Source organism: Nicotiana sylvestris, chromosome 2 (assembly GCF_000393655.2).
Source record: "Nicotiana sylvestris chromosome 2, ASM39365v2, whole genome shotgun sequence".
Classification (NCBI taxonomy): domain Eukaryota; kingdom Viridiplantae; phylum Streptophyta; class Magnoliopsida; order Solanales; family Solanaceae; genus Nicotiana; species Nicotiana sylvestris.
Genome location: NC_091058.1, coordinates 3515432 through 3535908, shown reverse-complemented (window position 1 = coordinate 3535908; position 20477 = coordinate 3515432). Strand labels below are relative to the sequence as shown.

The 20477-nt window shown below is 36.1% G+C and overlaps 2 protein-coding genes across 2 annotated transcripts; both read left to right on the top strand.

Moving 5' to 3' along the window:
* The first annotated feature begins 280 nt into the window (after positions 1-280).
* On the top strand, positions 281-6066 carry LOC104227645 (E3 ubiquitin-protein ligase RGLG2-like). The gene is made up of 12 exons (XM_009779926.2): positions 281-425; positions 980-1312; positions 3265-3349; positions 3451-3591; positions 3702-3815; positions 3904-4001; positions 4180-4259; positions 4394-4499; positions 4588-4715; positions 4836-5112; positions 5231-5287; positions 5690-6066. The coding sequence occupies exons 2-12, from the start codon at positions 1019-1021 to the stop codon at positions 5768-5770; spliced, it is 1461 nt and encodes a 486-aa protein (XP_009778228.1). The 5' UTR covers positions 281-425; positions 980-1018; the 3' UTR covers positions 5771-6066.
* A 5331-nt stretch (positions 6067-11397) lies between these two features.
* LOC104227648 (pentatricopeptide repeat-containing protein At4g35850, mitochondrial) lies at positions 11398-19396 on the top strand. The gene is made up of 13 exons (XM_009779928.2): positions 11398-11549; positions 11662-11797; positions 11891-12053; positions 12518-12583; positions 12697-12794; positions 13219-13336; positions 13429-13638; positions 14676-14752; positions 17068-17161; positions 18201-18266; positions 18349-18426; positions 18538-18639; positions 19096-19396. Exons 1-13 carry the CDS (start codon positions 11525-11527, stop codon positions 19204-19206), a joined length of 1344 nt encoding a protein of 447 aa, XP_009778230.1. The 5' UTR covers positions 11398-11524; the 3' UTR covers positions 19207-19396.
* The last annotated feature ends 1081 nt before the right edge of the window (positions 19397-20477 follow it).

The window sequence follows — 20477 nt, the reverse complement described above, 5'->3', positions numbered from 1 at the left end:
CATGTCATCCGTTAAAAAAATATTTATTTTATGCTACTGCCGTTACACATTTGGCACATCCATGCCATTATTGACTAACGTCGTGAATAGACCATTTCTAAAAGTTGAGTGACATTTTTAGGCCGTAAAATAAATGAAGTGACCAAACTTTAATCATTTTCCATTATTAATAAACGAAATACCCAACTTTTCACCCGTGACCTAACGAAGAAATTTCCATGTGCCTATCCAAAAGTGCAAATAACTTCAAAAAGTTACTGCACACTATATTTTAATTGGCAAAAAAGTATATTTCCTTTCTGATAAAATAAATATTTTCCTATTATACTCCATTTTTTTTCAAACAGATTCGATTCGATCCCCATTAAAATCCAATAATCACAAAGTTTTTAAATGTTTCACTGACTCTATTTCCACTGAATCAGGTATGTAGTTTGCCTCTCTCAACGTCTCTGTCTATTCTGAATTCTGACTGTTCAATATTTGCGGTTTTCGATTGAAAAATGTGAAACCCGTTTGCTTAAATAGATTTAAGTATTTGACTAGTATAATTTTCTAGGTTTTACTTTCCTACGAAATTATTGGTTGATTTACTTCTTGTGTTGGTATTATTTTAGTGTTACGTGTCTTCTCTCTTGTTTCCTACTGTCATCTGCTGTCGTAATGGCGTATGTAGTTTTGTTAGAAAAGATGATGTAGAAGCCAAAGTCCATATTGAGTCGGTTTTGTATGATTACAAGTCTCAATTTGATTACCCAGTCTTAGCCATCTTTAGCCGCCTTCTCTTCTTAACCCTGTCATCTTCCATTATTAATTCTGATATTCAAGATTCAGCTCCCTTGTTTCTAGAAACTTCAGTTTATACATAAAGAAGAAAATCCCTTTTTTTTCTTTTTCTTGTTTATGTGATTTTGATAGATAGAAGATAAGAGATCCTTTTGTGTTGTGATTGATTTTGATAAAGACTTTTTGATTGCAGTATTTGAGATTTTGTTTAGATAGTTGACTTTTTTGATTGATGGGTGGAAAGAGTTCAAGAGAGGATAGTTGGAGGCAAACTTCATCAACTCGATCTTCTTGGAATCAATACAATTATCCTCAAACTCAATCATCTTATCCACAGCAAGATAGTTACAACTACCCACCATCCCACCACCACCAGCAGGCTGTTCCTTCCTATGCACCTCCACCACCCCAACAGAATTATCCTCCACCACCACCCCAACAACAGAATTATCCTTCTCATGTTCCAAAACCGAGACTTGATCGGAGATACTCTAGGATTGCCGACAATTATTCTTCCCTGGATGAGGTATGTATGAATTAGAATTACTCTACCTTTTGTTACATGTATTTGTATGCTGCCTACCCTTTGGGCTTTACTAGTATTAACCTTGTGGTTTGTGAAATTAGCACTTTAGGAACACTGAGTTTGTTGTTGTTGTTGTTGCCTATATATGTGTTAATTTTTTTGATAACCAAGGTGTCCGGACCAGCACAGGTACTAGGAAACTCTGCCCACCAAGACTTGGATGGATGAGAATGAGAAGAAATCATCTAGTGTTTTTGCCTCTGCTAGAATTTGAACCTTAGACCTCATGGTCTCAACCACCAAGCCATACCCTTGGGTTTATTCACTAATTTAGTACAAATAATTGATGCCGAACCCATTAAATCAAATGAGTTGTGGTAGAATCCTGAACTCGATCCCATAAAGTTCAACTCTTGCGTCCCCCTCTAGGTACATGGAGTCTTTCTTATCCTATTCCTTGTACGTGTATGCTAGCACTTAAAAAAAGTGAGAGAATGATGGACTAGATAACTGCAGTGGTGAAAAAAGAAGATGCTCCTCTGATAAGCTTTCCTTTCATGTTTTGGCGTGAATCTATTGGTGTTTAGTTCTGACTGTAGCGATAAGAATCACATCAAATAGGAGTAAGCCTCAGGACTTTTAAAGATTTTCAGTAAAATGCACTGTATTGGTTGTCATTTGTCAAAACTCACGGGGTAGCAAGACAGATTATGACAGTATAACTGGTTTGAAGTTGCTATTTGTAACTGCATCCTCCAGTCTACCACAACTTTGTTGCCTCTTCTCTTATATCTTGCAAGTATCTAGAACTATGCTTGTTGATTCTTATTTACCCTTTTAGAGATTTGCGTAGATAAGAACTATAATTTTGTTCGGGCCTATCTTGGGAAGTTGCCTCCGTAAGGCTTTTTCCCTTATCTAGTTTGGAGCACCGATCTTTAATTCTGTCGCTTTTCTAGATCAACCTGAGGGATCTCAATGTCTCTGGATGTTCCCAAATGAGGATCTCTGGCACGCCAAAGTCCAGAAAGACAGGCATGAAAAAGGAAGTCCAAAAAGATAACCAGTACTTTCTATAGTCTCTTTCTTTAGTGGAACATGTCTTATCCACAGTCTAGAAAGCTGGAAACAATTGTCATGTTATGAGTGTTGTAGGAAAGTTGGAATGATCAATGGATTTAGTGGAACATGACTTATCCATATTCCAGATAGTTGGAAAATTGACACGTTATGAATGTTGTAGGAAAATGGGACTGATTAATAATTAGAATGAACCAAATTTAGAGGATAGTGCCTTTTCTTTTTCGGTAGTGTCAATTTAATCCAAAGGAGATGGATTCAGCTGGTACTATAAGGTTAAGAGAGATATCGGTACATGGTAAAGTGAAGAAAAAACAACTTGAAAGAGATTTATGCTAGAAATGGTTTTACATTTTTGCTGAATATCAATATTGGATTAATTGAGTTGAGAGATTTCTGTCACTGTACTCGCTCTTTCTCATGTAGAAAGAGATAAAAAGGTTTTTTCTTCGTAAGTTAGGATAACTTTGACTAAATTTATTAGTTGAAAGGTTTCAGTGTCACAAGCTGATAGATGAGCCATGAGCCTTAGCTGAACTTGCAAATATTTACCAAGTGGGAAATTATTATGTATTCATGCCTTCTTTGATGGCACTCGGACAACAATTGGCTAGATATGTCAAATAGTGACAAAATGCATCGAATCCCCCCTCCTATGCACTCTTTTAGTTTTAGGTGTAACATAAGGTTTCATTTGGGGTACAGACGTACAGTACTTTCTCTTTATCTTCCATACTTCCTTTTAAGATGTAACTTTTAGCCTTACAGATGTAAATATTGAATCCTAATTTTAATGACTCCCATTTTAAGTAGTTTCGCCTATGCTCTTCACCTCCTACGCATGATAAAATACGACATTGTTCTGTAATCAGGTGACTGAAGCCCTTGCACGAGAGGGCTTGGAGTCTTCAAATCTAATTGTGGGTATTGATTTCACCAAGAGCAATGAATGGACAGGTTAAGCTCTGACTCTTCCCTCTTCTTCCTCTCTCTGGTTAGCTGTATGTGATATTTTATTTTACAATTGAATATACTGAGGGGCATTTGCTCTCTTTTAGGTAAGAGGTCTTTTGGTAGTCGGAGCCTACATCACATCGGGCAGAATTTGAATCCGTATGAGCAAGCAATTTCTATAATTGGAAAGACCTTGGCCGCATTTGATGAGGATAACTTAATTCCGTGTTTTGGATTCGGAGATGGTATTCTAAAATCCTGTTCTTCTTCTTTTGTTTACCCATAAAACTTTTTCCTATTTGGGGAATTTCTCACAAGGTTAATTTTTTTGTTCCATGTGTATAACTTCTTACAGCATCAACTCATGATCAAGATGTATTCAGTTTCTTTCCCGATGAAAGATTTTGTTATGGTTTTGAGGAAGTTCTATCTCGTTACAGAGAAATTGTCCCCGAGCTAAAGCTTGCAGGTATAAATTCTATCACAGATGATTGTTCGCCAGCTTTATACACGGTAATTTATTGGGTTTATTTAGGCACCATCTCATATTGTTACAGGACCAACGTCGTTTGCCCCGGTCATTGAAATGGCCATGACAATAGTTGAGCAGAGTGGTGGTCAGTACCATGTTCTAGTAATCATTGCAGATGGGCAGGTATTGTCTTTATCAATATTATGCAAATACAAAGACAAGAACAAGAAAAAATAGCACACTGACAAATAGCTTAGCTTTAGTTGTATAGTGAGTGAGTGAGTTAAATGTCCTTGTTGGTTGTCATATTTTTGTATTTTAAGTGTATATTAAATCCTTGCATTATGTTCTCTCTCCCTAGGTTACTAGAAGTGTTGATACTGGACATGGACAATTAAGTCCACAGGAGCAGAAAACAGTTGATGCAATCGTACGAGCAAGGTACTTGTTACTAATTTCCTTTCGCCTTTTTTTTTTTTTTTTGTGTGTTAGTAATTTTTTTTGGTTATGTTACTTGCTGCTGCCTTTTCATTCTTATACTCAATTTGCGGAGTGCATTGTCTTATTTCATGCAGCAAGTTTCCCTTGTCAATTATACTGGTTGGGGTTGGCGATGGACCCTGGGATATGATGAAGGAATTTGATGATAATATTCCTGCTCGGGATTTTGATAATTTCCAGGTTGGTGGTGGTGGTCTAGATTGTGGCATATATTCTTTTCTAGAACATTTTCCTTTGATGTTGCTTAATTGCGATTTTTTCCTATTAGTTTGTCAATTTCACGGAGATCATGGCCAAAAATGTATCTCAAACTCGAAAGGAGACGGAGTTTGCTCTTTCAGCATTGATGGAAATCCCTACACAATATAAAGCAACCATGATGCTTAACCTACTGGGGTCAGATCTCACTCTGCTTATTTATTCATCTGTTTGTTTGATTTCATTCTGCTATACATTTCTCCTCACTTCTCCTGTCAAGTTATAGGTTGATGACATCTTCTAATTGCTTAATTGCAGTGGACAAAGTGGAACGTCTCCTAGTAGGGTAGCTCTTCCCCCTCCTATGTATGGGGCAACATCTGTCGGTGGTTCAAAGCCCTCACGTGCAGCGAGTTTTCAGCAGCCCACAAGCGCTTATTACGGTTATGGAAGCCCTGCTGATGCACCTCCGCATCTTCAGCAGACTCCAAGTTCGTATTATGATCACACTCGCGCAGTTGACACTGCTCCATCTGCTCCCAGATCTCCCTACACTGCTCCATCTGCTACCACCTCCTCTACATACGACAATCAGGTCCATTTGCTTTATACTGCTGCATTATTATTATTTTTTTTGCTGGTTTTACAAATATTATTACAACAAATGAAATAGTATGACTTGACTGAAAGGAATGTGTTTCTTCATTGTGCAGGTTTGCCCCATTTGCCTTACCAACCCAAAAGACATGGCCTTTGGCTGTGGGCATCAGGTGAGCAACTTTCCTTTCTCCTTCCTGTAAAAGCAACGAGATGTTTTGGGGAGATTAAGTGGGCGTTTGGACATAAGAATTGTAGAATTCCAAAACATGGTGAAATTTTTTTTCAAGTGAAAATGGTATTTGAAATTTAGAGTTGTGTTTGGACATGAATATTTTTGGATTGTTTTGAAGTTTTGTGAGTGATTTGAGTGAAAATTTTGAAAAACAACTTTTTTGGAGTTTTTCAAATTTTCGAAAATTTCTAAAATGCATCTTCAAGTGAAAATTGGAAATTTTACGAACAAACGCTGATTTCGAAAAAAAGAAAAAAAATTTGAAAAAAGGGAATTTTTTTTATGTCCAAACGGGCTCTAAGCCTTTTATGACTTAACAATTTGGTGTTATTTGATGCAGACATGTTGTGAGTGCGGGAGGGCGCTTGAAAATTGCCCTATATGTCGAAGTTCAATTCAAACCCGAATAAAGCTCTACTGAGTTACTTGTTTTGCTCTGATTCCTTTTGCTGCTCCAGCCTGCAATTCTTTTTGATCAAGTTTGGATGTGAAATATCGGTGGTGATGCTGATTTTTTTATTTGTTGGATAAGGCTTTGGCATTGCGCTAACACAATTTCCTTCTTCTGTACATTGTTTGATTCTTGATTGTACTTATTTTTGCCAATTATACTTCCAATATTAGAAGCTTAAGATCCCCAGTATAAAAATACTTGTAAATCATTTGTTCATTGTCATATGTTGTCCCCTTTTAGAGTCTTTTGGGATGGTGTGGAAACCTTGTTCTGTTGTTGGTTGCATATATGGTTGGCTTATGGACAATTTGGCCCTGATCCAAATGTAACCTGCTGCTTCAAAACCTAATGCAGTTTTAAAATGTTTTAGTGACTATACATTCACTCAAAGCATGTGCAATAAGCCAAATATAATAGCTTTGACATTGTCTTGGACAACTAGATAAATGTTGTTCAAGTTGGAACATCTTTTGGTTCAAAAATGTGATTGGAGTTTCACAAATACAATAGATGGAAAACACAACAGGAGAATTTTTTTTGTTCTTTTTGGTTACTCCATGTCTCTTGGTTATAAGATAAGATTTGGCAAATACAATAAAGGGAATTATTATACGAGATTGTTTTTTCTTTTATTTTTTCTATTACTCCTTGTAAAAGGTGCTTGTTTTTAAATACCTGTAATAACCAGCCGTCTTGTAGGACAAATACAATAAAGGAGGTTACTATACTCCTAATTAAGATTTAAAGAGTTTCACTTGTCATTTCAATAATTTGTGTAACTTGACCTGCTCTTACATATTTATGAATGATATTTAAAAACAAGATCAATAACCAGCCGTCTTGTGGGCTGATGCAATCAACCCGGATCATAATGTGACGTAAAGACGAATAATTTGTGTTAATAAAATAATCATGCTGATAGCGGCTATTCAGTTTTCAGATTGGCAATTGAAAAATAGTTCGCGTTTGTAAAATCATTAAAAAATAGTCACTATTTTGCTGCAACACGAAAGTTCCAGCATAATATACTGGAGATTAGAGCACTTGTGTATGAACTTCCAGCATATTATGCTGGAACTCCAGTATATTATGCGGGAACAAGTGAAATTCAAAAATAGCCAGATTTTTAAGTGGTCATTCAAAAATAGCCACAGTTTCGGAAGTAACCGAAATTTCGCCACTTTCATGTAAAAATAAATCTGAACGAAAACATTGTTCAAAATCCGAAAAAATACTCAAGTATAATGTACTGGAATTCCAGTATACTTATGCTAGAACTCCAGTATAATATGCTGGAGTTCCAGTATAATATACCGGTCCAACATAATATACTAGAGATTTGAGCATCGGTGCTCGATTATATATTACTCCTTCCGTTTTAATTTAGATGATATACTTTTCTATTAGCATCCCCCATCCACCGGTGAATGACCAATCCGAAAACTGGCTAGACCATACTATTTTAACCTTAAATGGCCTTGTAATAAAAGAAGGCAAGTGTTTTGCAGTGGCATTGAAAGTGATACACGAGAATGCTCATTCTCTTCTTTCACGTTAATGTTTTCGTGTCACCTTGGTGGGCGTGGGTAGTTGTTTCAAGTTCCATTCACTTGTCCGCAAGCTCCGTTTGGTGACGATTTCGTTGCATTTAATTCACTCAACAAACTGCACAACTACAACCCCACAATGTAGTTGGGCATTAATAACAAACATACATGATATATTGATTCAATTAGCAATGACAAAGACAACCCCCGCCGGCTGTATCACCTATTTTTTGCAATTTAACTTACTATACACTATCTATTATTAGTGTATCTTAATTTTGTTTAGGTATAATAATTTGGTTATCGGTGCTCGACTAATTCAAATTCGCACTATATATGTCCCATTAAATATGTCTTTTCATTCTTGGAGTCTCGCGTTACGTATAGCCCATTAAATGGAGAAGGGTTGCTATCAACAATTTCTCTATTTTCAAAGTTCGAATTTAAAATATTTAGTTAAGGACGAAAGAAAATCAATCTCATAATAAAGGGTAGCTTGTATATTCAAACTTGTTATCTTAGGTACTCTACTTTATTTTTCCTAGTTAAAACTTTTACTTATTCCATCAGTTTCTGTTATGTGAAGGGGAGTCTTGGCGTAACTGGTAAAGTTATTGTCATGTGACCAGGAGGTAACGAGTTCGAGTCGTGAAAACAGCCTCTTTCAGAAATGTAGGGTAAGGCTGCATACAATAGATCCTTGTGGTTCGGCCCTTCCTCACACATAGCAGAAGCTTAGCACACCGGACAACCCATCAGTCTCAATTTATTTACTACTCTTTTCTTTTTAGCTTGTTCCAAAAAGAATTTATATCTTTTTATATTTAGCCACAAAAATATCGATAACATATTTCAGATCATAAATTTCAATAATTTTACTTTCTTTAATTCTGTGTTTAATCAAATACCTTCAATAATTGGAGGAGAATATTATATATGGCAGTAACCTCTATATTTTAAATGATATAAAAATGTATATTTTATTGTATATAAATTAAACACTTTCTTCTAACCAACTCAGTAGTATTGTGTTCATATCATCTTTGTCCTGTACGTGTCTCTGCATTATTTTACAAAACATGACATCCACCATTGTCAAGCAAATTCCCTACCAAAAACTCAAACAACAAAGCAGCTATTTTGAAGATGAAGAAGATATCGATTTAATACACCTAAGAGAAAAAGTAATTGGAAAAATTAGGAAAAAACCAGCTTCTTTCTGGAATATAAAGTTGAGAAAAGTGCACCTGAAGAAGCGATTGAAGATAAAAGTTCCGAGCTTGAAGAAATTCTTAAGAAGAAAAGCTAGGTTTATTGTTGCTGCATTGGCTAAAACGTTGAAGAGATTGAAGGAAAGTCAGTCGCATTTTGGGGATCTTTTTGCTGGAAATTATATGTTTATGCAGGTTACTCCGACTCCAGTGAAAATTTGTGCCAATTACAACAACAAATCTTCAAATCTGAAGGCTATTACTCGCCCCGATTACCTACATAGTGGATTTTCATCATTAGGTTCAGCTAGGTATTTAAATTTTAATTAGTTATTATTTGTTTTAGCATCCATTAATTAGCTCGACGAAAGTTATTTTATTGTAGAAGTTGTTATTCCTGATATCAAGTGTAATTGTTAATTGGAGGAAACAAGTTGTTTTCTAATCCTTTGCTTGTAACTTTTTTTTTGTCCTAGACTCTAGTAGTAGTTAATGTTGTGTCTCACTACTCTTTCGTTTTCTTAGTGTCGGGTCTTTTTACTGGCTATCGCTTTTGTGTTTCATCTATTTTCTGGTCTTTATGATGTTGGTGGCTTTTGCGTTTCATCTATTTTCTGGTCTTTATGATGTTCGCTTTTGTGTTTCATCTATTTTCTGGTCTTTATGATGTTGGTGGCTTTTGCGTTTCATCTATTTTCTGGTCTTTATGATGTTCGCTTTTGTGTTTCATCTATTTTCTTGTCTTTATGATGTTGTTCGCTTTTGCGTTTCATCTATTTTATTGTCTTTATGATGTTGTTATTATTCATATGGTCTCTATTAGTGGTATTGATATTGTCTCTTTTCGTCTTCTTGAGCTGAATGTCTTTCGGAAATAACTTCTTTACCCGCTCGGGATAGGTTAAGGCAGTGGCGGAGCCATATTGAACCAAGGGGTGTCAAGTCACATCCCTTCGCCTGAAAATTACACTATAGTGCTAGATTTTTTTTTTTCTTTTATGTATATTTACTATAAGTTGACTCCGCTTGACTTTTTGATGTATCTAATTATTTATATTTTGACACCCCTTAATGAAAATTCTGACTCCGCCACTAAGATAAAGTCTGCGTACATACTACTTTCCTCAGACTCTACTAATGTAATTTTACGAGTTCGTGTTATTGTTACAAATGTGATTCAGACAGTTGTGCGTGATCATCGTATTGTAGTGGCATATTCTGGTTCTGAGAAATGTGAATGAAATACAGGAATATAGTTAATTTATCCTAAAATTAGACCAGATGATGATTGTAATGGTGATTAATTACAACCTTTTGGATAAATTGGATAATTAAAGCAAGCGACAGACGCCAGGCAGTTATACTGTTGGGAGTTGGCAAAAGTAATAGCTCCACAAAACTCTAAAAGTTTGACTCAGAGCTGCATTCTGCAGCCAAAAATTAAAAGTATGCAAAGCTGCCTCCTGTTGTGACATCAATGAAACTCTACTACAACAATTACTATGCCTCAATCCTAAGTAAGTTGAGATCCGCGTTATGAATTCTCATTCCTCTCATTTTTCAACCATCTTTGGGGATAGGAAATTGCCGATGCGTTATTGATTTCCCACCGGCGTTCATCACTCGCATTAGGAGCCGACTAAACTTGGGTTCGCGTTAGAAAGTTTCACATTAGGGATAAAGTGCTCCCTAACAAAGACGATTTTATACTCAGGGCTAGAACCTAAGACCTTTGATTAAAAATGAAGGACTATTCCATCAAAATCCTTATTCGTGTGAGAGAATTTTGTTGCTTTACAAAAACACAGCATGTACATAATAGTATCCGATGTATATATACATTATATAAGTTCAGTTGTTAATGTTTGTTGGCGGCAATTTTTTGAGTTACTGTGGTATATCACGGTTCATTTTAGTGTTTGTTTTAGCATAATTCATTCATTAATTCAGATTTACCTCGACTTAGTTTGCTTCATTTTTCGTAGTTTCTTAATCCGAAGTGAATAAACAGTTTCTTTCTTTATCCCAACAGTAGTTTTTACTTGATATATAGTTATACCTAACCATTGCAATACTATGTTTGTGCAATTTATAAAATTCTTCATAAGATCCACCAAATTAATTTTTATTTGCTCTAATTTTACTTTTGAAAATGTTACTCCATTTATGAATTTAGGGGATGTTCATAAGTTGCATACTTGATAAATATTACTGCACTTGTCAAACTATGAATGTTAATAATATTTCGATACAACTAAGAATATGTCATACATCTAATGCAAATTGTTAGTTGGGGAAAAAGGATTAAAAAAGTATTGCTTCAAGTAAAGTTGAGAAAAAAATAGAAATAGTGAGATTCATGAATGGTAATTGAAAAATAGCTACAATTTTAAAAGTATTCGAATTTTAACCATTTTTTCATGTAAAAATAAAATATGAACAAAAAATCCGAAAAAATTCCAGCATAATATGCTGGAGGTTAAAATTTTTTGCATATGACATTTTAGTATAATGTGCTGGAATTCCAACATAATATGTTGAAAGTTTATACGCATGACCTCCATAATCCATCATATTATGCTGGAATTTTACGTGTGCTGGAGTTCCAACATAATATGTCAGAAGTTTATATACAGGAGCTCCATAATCCAACATATTCTGCTGGAACTTTTCGTGTTCTAGCAAAACAGTGGATATTTTTTAATGACTTTGCAAATACTGGCTATTTTTTAATTACCGGCCCGAAAACTATTTTCAAGTAAAGTTTAACGTGACCCGGGTTTGCCCGCCCCGGTAACCAAGTCGAGGAAAGCCATAGGGTGCGAAGAATCATCGAACCTCACCTCTATACGAATGCCACGTAGGCATCTCGCTCAAAAACCTCGAGTCCCAGGGTTTAATTGAGATGCACACTTTCTCCAATAGTCAGTCGACACTCATAGTTCTCAGTTGATGCTGCAGCCATGAAGCTCCTCCGAACCCTCTCTGGTACTCAACTCAAAATCTCAATCTCTATTCTCTTCATATATTTTGATTTTTAATAAAATGATACTCCTATCACTTTTAACGAATTTGTTGTTTCTTCAAAATCGTTTTTCAGGACCCAGAAATCTACTGATTCGAACTATAGGGCGTCGATACTTCGCGGCTACACCGGAAGAGTACGCAAAGAGAAACTACGCTAACAATGAGGCTGAATACAGCACTGTTATTAGCTCTCTAACTGCTCAGCGAAGGTAGTTTTTTTTTTTATATAATTACTCCAATTGATTAAGGCGTAACTGATTGATTTGAATTACGGTTCATTTTTATGTATGAATGTGAATTAGGCATTATTTGTTGAGGGATGTTTATGATGACATGATGCTGGATGGTGTAAAGCCAGAGAGAGATACATTTCATTCGCTTCTTATTGGGACAATGAAGGGTGCTCGATTGCAAGATGCTTTCTTTTTCCGTGACGAAATGAAAGCCATGGGCTTGGTCCCTGATGTATGTCTCCTTCCTATGCTTGCTTTTCATATTTGTATAGAGTTTACATATTTGTTGAATCACTGAATTATCAACAAGAGTTTACGCGAAATGAAGTGTGAGAGAGAGAGAGAGAGGAGAGAGAGAGAGAAAGAGAGGAGAGAATTGGGGAGAACTTCTTAGCTTTCTCTACAAGCTCTCCAAAATGAACACATAACGAACTACAGTTAATTACAACGCCTATTTATACAAGTAACTAACTACATATAACTAAATACTAAATCCACCTGACTACAACAATTGACTTACTACTTCAGCTGGCTACAGTTAAGCTGACTGGACCTCGGTTAACGAGAGTTAGGCTTAAGTGACACCACTACAATTACAGCAGCTAATATCCTTTACCGTTGATTTTTATGTAATTTATGCCCAGCCTTGAAGTTATTATAACAACGAGGGTTGTTGTTCTTCTTCCAATATCACAGGTTGCATTGTACAATTTCATGATATCTACATGTGGAAAATGCAAAAATTCAGAACAAGCAGTACGGGTATGTATCCTTACTCTGTCTTGCAGTGTTATCCTGCTCCATATTTTCTGAAATTATCAACAATGATATGATTCATTGAAATAATTACTGATGTTTTTCTTCTTTGTAAGTAGCTTTTGGAAGAAATGAAGAGATTTGAAGTCAAGCCTACTGGACAGACCTATATCTGTCTCCTCAATGCGTGTGCAGCTGCTGGTCGGGTAGACAGAGTGTAAGAAAGCTGCTCGCTGTTTGCAACTGTATCTATTGCTTGTACACAATTGGTCGTGCGTATATTTGAAGGCATATGTTGGTATCTGTTTAGTTAGTTGTACGATTAGATCCATCATGTAGTGGATAGTCTGGAATGCAGCAAATTATTAGATAACTACACAGCATAGCATGTTGATACGATTAGAGTTCATTTGACTGAAAGAATCTGCTTATTCAGTGAAAACAGTTTTTGACTAATATGCTATAGGAAGCTACTGGATGCAGAATGCAACGTCAAAACTTCTCTGCTCTCCTTGTTGATGTTTCAGTGTCAACTTTCATCCAATCTTTCCAAAACATGATGTTACGTGGTTTATTTTTCTGTTGGATTCATAATCTTCGTTTACTCTGGCATCTGATTGGCTGCCCTTCCAACTTTGCAGGTATGCAATTGTTAGGGACATGACTGCTGCTGGTCTTGGTCTTAATAAATTCTGCTATGCTGGACTTATAGCTGCTCACAAGAATAAGGAACCTGTCACTGATGATGTAGCTTCCAAGGTGAGTAACAAGTGCATCCATGTGCTTTTACAATTTTTCCATTTTTTTGGTATATCATCTTTCTTTTCTTTTTTTGTTATTTTTCGGAGAAGATTCTTGAGCTAGTTGAGCAGTCCAAGGGTTGGTCAGCAGTTGAAGCACCTAGTGACATTCCAGTAAGATCCATGATGGGCATGTCCGAAGAAGAACTTTACAATATCCCAACTGCTGAGTTTGTTTTCCGGCGTGGTGGATTTTTAAATAGGGAATTCACCGTTTATCATGTTGCATTTCATGCCTGTGCAGACCTAAAAAATGTGGAGGTACCATATTCGACATCCACTAACAAGATCATTAGATGTGATTCAGTTTTTTTAATAGATTTGGGCCCGAATCTTTCTGTTAATTCTTCCTGTAAAGTATCCTGTCATATCTTGGCATTCATTTAATTTAGATGTACCAATCCAACATATTATCTGCACTAGCTCCCCCCCTCCCCCACAACCACCCGGGCCGCACCTCAGATTCAGTAAGCGTCTTAAATAACTGGGTTTTGAGAACGGATAAGACAGACCGAACATTGTTTAATTGCTTAAACGTGAACTCGTGAAGTAAGTTTAATACTTTCAAAGCCTAGGTTTGAGAATTTATCTAGTCGAATCTTTATATCAGCTAGTCCTTTGCAGGTATTCTTTCTATGAGAGAAAAAAAGAAGTGAAATGAGCCTTGCTTGAATATTGAATTCAATCTTTTGAAGAAAACCTTAGTATGGTGTCAGGTGTTGTGCACTTTTAAGTTATAATGACACCAATGGATCATAAATCTCTTAATAGTATAAGCAAAGTCAGTATTATGAATGTAGTATTTTCCCTCCTACATAAAAGTCATTGAAGATTTTGATGAGATCATTTTGTCCTAAGTCTTTGACAAGTAAACAAACACTTTATTGAAACAAATAAATCACAAATTTTATGATGTGAGTTACATCATAGCCTTATGAAAGTGACAGTTTCCCTTTCTATGTCTTGAGAGTGTAAGTCATAATGAATATCTATTGCCCGAGCCTTGTCCTTACAGTACTTGATATTGCATTTCCATACCATTTTGTGATAAAGGTTGTTTTGTTAAAATTGAAGGAATGCTAGAGGTGCAAGTGATGCTTATGAGCTTCTTTTGTGAAAGGAAGATAATAATCCTTGATAAGTTGGTCTAACATTATTGTCAGTGGCTGCATAGCTACATTAAGCTTTTGTGCTTTAAGTATCTACCTACTGCCACCTTTTGAGTTTATCTATGAAGCATGGTCATCCTTAATAATTTGTCAATCTCTATTTGATCTTATGTTTCTTCTTCATGGCAGGCGATCGATACACTTCTTGAGATGCTTAGCAAGGACGGTAAAACACCTGATGTGTTCATTTTGATGGAAACCATGAGGTATTGTATTGTGTCCTCCTTCCAACTGTTTAACTCTATAGTTTGGTTAAAAGGGTTAGAGTATTATAAATCTCACAATCCACATAGAGGAGAGATTAAAACTCTGTGTAGGATTTAAGCAACTAAAAAGGGAGATAGGGGACTTTTAGTCAAAGCATTAAAATTACGAAGTCACACATAATGTAATTGCACCATGAAGTTTGTCAGAGTTGGTTGCCACAGATGCTGTGTTCAATCGAAAAGGTTCTTAATGTTGGATGAGACAAGGTGGTCCAAATATTATTAGGCTCCGCGATGATAATTCTAAAGTCTTTCATAGTTTCCTTCAAGTTGGTCTTTTCAAATCTCGAGCATTCTAGTTATCCGTGCTACCATTTCTATTAACTGTGTGTTTATTACGTGTCCTATTTGTAAATCTGACTTGGTGTCATAATATTTTGTCAATAGATGTGAAGTGGTATGGACCATCTGGTGTGTTTTTATGTTTTTTTATATAGAACGTAAAGAACATTTTCATGAACAAAACTAAACTATATTATAAGCACCATTGATGAATGGATCAAAGAACTGTACAAGAAAAGGGAAACCAAGAAAAGAAAAAAGTTTTATCTTGAGTATTCTGGGTTCCTTTGACTTGTATCAGCTAAACATAGCTATAGACTCTTGTCTTCGTCGTAGTTGAAAGGCAGTGGTACGGACTTGGAGGCACGATATTTCCCAACGTTATTCAAGTGCTCATTTTCCAACCTGAACAATGAAAACAGCAGAACTACTGTTAGATAGAAGCACACTATCTTTTACGAGATGTCAAATAAATACACACAAGTAGCTGGCTAACTCATCAAATATCTGCTACACTATTAGTGTATTTTAATTTGTTGCCACTCTTTATGGACAGTTAGTTGTAGTTATTTTTTAGATGACTTGATAATGGGTAAATGTTAAACTCAAATAGATAATGCTCCCGGCCTGAAAAAGCTTCTCATGCCTCGGCGAAGGATCTCTAGACAGGCAACTATTGCAACCATTGCCTTGTGCAGAAACGGTAGTTCTTGAAAATCTAGAACCAACTGCATCCATACTAGTCTCAGAATTATGTTAAGAACCTGCATTTAGGCTTCAATCATCAAAAACTTAATTTTCACCGGAAGAGCTTTATGATATAACCTGCTTCTGCACTTACAATGGCAACAAAGTAGACAACTTTGTGTGGCACAAGTAGTTTGTCTCTCAACCGATGGTTTCTTGAATTCCTTTTCAATAGACCCCAATCTATGACAATGTCCAAGGAGGCATTAAGCTTCATACATTATGACTCTGGTGGTGTTGTTCAACTGACATTTGAACATAACCGGCGGACTTTTATAAGAGCACATATTTTATTTCCACAAAAAGAGCAAACTCTGCAAACAAGTAGTATACAAAATTCAGAAACCCTTTGCAGATAAATGGGTCTCTGGATATCTCCTTGGACGTTGAGCTTTTGATCTAAGGATTTCAAGCCAATCAAGATGAAACGACTAACTTTTAATCCATAATATTTCCTCTTCCTTTTTCAACAGAGGCGGATCTAGGATTTCTAGTACATGGGTGCACTACTAAAACAAGGAAGAAAAAATGTATCTAGTGGGATTTGATCCCTATACCTCTTGGACAATAACTCAACATTCAACCAAATGGACCATTCCATCTTCTTGGAGCATGGGTGCCAACAGTTAATATTATACCAATTTCAGAAAATATGTACATAAAATATCTAATTTTACGAAGAGACCATGGGTTCACGTGCCCCATATTTAAGCCTATAAATCCGCCCCCGTCTTTCAATATCTTTAGTTAAGAGTAGACACCTTTACCAAGAGATAATACTGTAGAAAGGAGCTCTTGCCAAAAGGAAAAGAGGTTCTTGGACAGACATGTTCGTATAGGGATGGCTTAGGTATTTCTCAGGAGACATATCCATAATGGGTATTTTACTTCATGGACGAGTTCCAAGTAACCACAGTTGGCTCAAGCAAGTGGGGAGGAGAAGGGGAAGCGAGTGGTGGCTTAATTGATTTACTTTGATTTGACATCCCTGATCCCTCCTGTCCTGTTGTTTGGTCTAGTTGGAAGGGAAGTGAAAACTGTTTACATCCCTGATCTAATAAACACTAGTTACTAAAAACTTAAAAAAATAAATGGTATTTCAAATCTTACATGTGATGGGAAAGTGTCAGCTGCAGTTCTCTGTATGTTGTTGGAAATTAGAGAATTTTTCATTCTATATTTCATCTTTGATTCGCCTCCATGTGCTTGATTTTGTGCTTGTGCAGGTGTTATCTTCATTCTGGGGATCTGCAACGTGGTCGCAAACTGTTTGAGGACTACATGAGTTCGGAAAAACCACCTATGATTGAATTATATGTGGTAAGTTCCAAAATACATTTAGGTATGGTGTGTTTGATTATGTTCCAAAAAAGACAATGTTAGCTCTAATCAAACACATCATACCAGTGTCTTCATTCTAACCTTTTGTAACAGAGCTAACATTGTCCTTTTCTTTTTCTATTCCTTTGCTCTGAAAATTCTGAATTTTGCATCTTCTTGATGCCTTCTATGAAATCCATTAACTTATCTGGGAAAAAAATTAAAAAATCTTGCCCTCTGCATTGCCCAAGTTCAGAGAGCTGTATTTTCAAGTTCAGAGCCCTAGTGCGGTCGCACACCATTTTGTGCGGTCCGCACTAACCCCGCATGGGCATTTTTGTCCAGAATTTTCAGCTTAGTATAAATAGCTTTTTTCAATTTTTAGGGTATCAGATAGTTTTGTAACGTAGCTGCGCTCGTGGGTTCGACTTTCTTAGCCATTTTCGGCATTTTTATCTACTTTTCATCATTGAATCTTGTTATTTACCTTAGTGATTAATTAATATGAGTTGTTCTTCATCCATTTTTTGTTTTTCTTCTTTAATTATGAGTAGCTAGACCCATAATCTAGGGTTGTGGCTCAACCCTAGTGTGGGTAATTGATGGGTCTTGTATTTTAGGGCTAGATTGACTATGGGTGTTTGATATTTGGGCCAATTTTATGGTTAATTGCTGAATTAGTGGTTGCAAACACTAGTTTGTGTTTAGTTGACTAGGGTTCTTCTTGAGAAAGAGAGCCTAAGTCTCCGAAATTGGTCCAACAAGGAATTGGGGCGTACTCAAGAGATTGATAGCCCCAATTAAAGGGTTAAACCTCAAGAGAGTAATGCCCGACTTGGCGTTCTATCACAACATAACACCACCCGTTAAAGAACTTGGTACTCTAGTGTATCTTCCTGCAGCTGTCATCTTAACTCAGGCATGCTCTCTTTTAGTGGATTTTCTGCTATGAGGCAGAAAGCCAATTTATGTGAGCTTATAGAAGTAATTAGTTGAGCAGGAATCTTATTCTCAATTCTCAACTTTTATTTGACTGTAGACACTTGTTGAGGGAGCAATGGTCGGTTACACTCCTGACGGGATGCAACTCGCTCAAGAGACACTGGTATGGTGTGTTTGATTATGTTATAACAATTTCTCGTTATGTAAGAGTGGATTCCATTTGATAAAATTTCTCACTTGTGCAGGTAAACATGAACTCCAGGAACTTCTTCTTGAGTCCTAAAATGGGAAGTGATCTCCTTCTTGTTGCTGCGGGTGAAAAGGTGGGAAAGCAGATAGAGAAAAACTTTTAGCCCTTACCTTTCTCTTACATTTCTCTTTTCTCATCACAGTATCACATATGTCGAATTATTCAATTTCTTAACTGTTTGCAGACTGGTGGATATACTACTGCAAATCTGATATGGGACATGATGCAAGCTCGTAAAATCGTACCAACATTTCCTGCTGTTCAAGCATACTACGACGGCTTGAAGGTGAGTTTTCGTTACTTGATGACTAATCCATTGGTTCTTCCATCACGTGAGGAAAGGGCAATTATTAGATAATGCTAAGGTTTGTAGATTGCAAGCAGCTCTTAGATGCTGTAGACAAAGTCCTTTGCTGCTCTTATTTTTGACAACCAAAAATTCCAAGTATCTTTTTTTCACAAGTCTACCAGATAACTGATTAGGATTCATTCCAAAGTATATTCATATCTTATGGTTTGCCTGGATCAGCAGCAAACTGCATGTACTTGCATTCTTTCAATTTGATTTTGTTGAAAGGTTGAAATAGAATGATGCAAAACCAGTGAGCTATAGTCCACCATTATTTTGTGGTTATTCAAAATTAATTACTTCTCCAGCCGGGAATCGAGATGCATCTGGAAATAGGGCACTTCCATTCTGATGTATGTGGTCATAATTTTTGGTAATTTCTGTGCATTTCAGGTTCGGGAGATACCAGCTGATGATCCAAGACTGCAACTAGTTTCTCGAACCTACAATAATCTGAGAAAGAGGTTTGGTGGTGGAGGTGGTGGAGGAGTTGGACGACCGTAGACAGAACATTGAGGCCGTACAGCAGCTACATTGCCCCGAACCATTGGGTTCTTTTTGTACCCTAGAATGTCTGCCTTTTCCTGTTATTCCATAATTTAGGCCATTTGCTCATGTACCCGGGTCGACCAGATATATAGATTAATTGACATTGTTACAGAGGTAATGGTATTTATTTGCAACCTGCTAGTCATACTTTTTCTTGACTACGTAATGCTTAGAGAATGTATAAACACCAAGCTGTGGGACGTGGTCTGTGTAGTGCCAATGTCTTAGGAGTGAGTTTGGTTTATTATACGTCTAGTTTCACATAAGGTTCGTAAATAAGTACTAGTACAAGAGTATTTATATTAAGAGGATAAATGTTTTTTGTTCTTAACTGATTTGCAGAATTGTTACTTCTTAAAATGATTACATTAAATTCATTTAACTTTTCTCTAAGTCCTTCAAGGTTCATGTTGCAACATAAAATCTATTTCTATGTACGTTCCCAAAAAAAGGATAAATTAAAGAGAAGTTTCAAATGTTCGAGTTCCTGTACAGAAGTCTGAGTTGCAAAGTCTAAATTTGCAAAAATTACTATGCTTGGATTTAAGCGGTATTCTTCACTGTGTTTTTCGCGTTTTGTTTCTAACTGTCCCGAAACTTCATTCTTGTGCTCACTAAATAGAGATTTGCTAATGTGACATTTTCTTTTCCCTTTAAAAGAGAATACACGACTCTCAAATTCAAATACCAAATTTCGTGTTTCTTTCGTCACTTTAGTTACTTGTTAGTATACTAGTTTCTGGACACGTACTTTGCACGTGTATCTCATGTCAATTAGTACAATTTTTTTAAAATCAGACAAAATATTAAACATGTCAATAAGATATAGAACAAAATTTGAAGATTAGGAAGTGCACGGTCAATTAGCAAAATGTAAAATAATTATTAACTGCTATATATTTTATCATAATTCGTTAAACGGAAATTTTAGACTGATGATCATCGTTGATATGACGGTGAAATTGATCACTCAATATCTGAACTTTTTTCAGAACCTTATTCACTGTCTTTACTTAAATCTAATTTTTTTTCTAGGTGTTTCTCGACTCCAGGCCAATCCCTGCAAAACACCCTTTAGCAAGAGATACTTGTAAGAATTTTGGCTAAGAAAATAGCAAAAGTACTCATTTGAACATATTTTATAGTTATCGATTGAAAAGAACAAAATAAACAATGAATAGATAATGAAGCACGAAACAAACAATAACGTAAAAATAGCACGGTAT

Coding starts and splice junctions, on each gene's coding strand:
- LOC104227645 (XM_009779926.2), top strand. CDS start 1,019: ATGGGTGGAAAGAGTTCAAGAGAGGATAGTTGGAGGCAAACTTCATCA. Junction 5,113..5,230: donor CCTCTACATACGACAATCAG/GTCCATTTGCTT, acceptor TTCATTGTGCAG/GTTTGCCCCATTTGCCTTAC. Junction 5,288..5,689: donor CCTTTGGCTGTGGGCATCAG/GTGAGCAACTTT, acceptor TATTTGATGCAG/ACATGTTGTGAGTGCGGGAG.
- LOC104227648 (XM_009779928.2), top strand. CDS start 11,525: ATGAAGCTCCTCCGAACCCTCTCTG. Junction 17,162..18,200: donor CTATGATTGAATTATATGTG/GTAAGTTCCAAA, acceptor ATTTGACTGTAG/ACACTTGTTGAGGGAGCAAT. Junction 18,640..19,095: donor CATACTACGACGGCTTGAAG/GTGAGTTTTCGT, acceptor TGTGCATTTCAG/GTTCGGGAGATACCAGCTGA.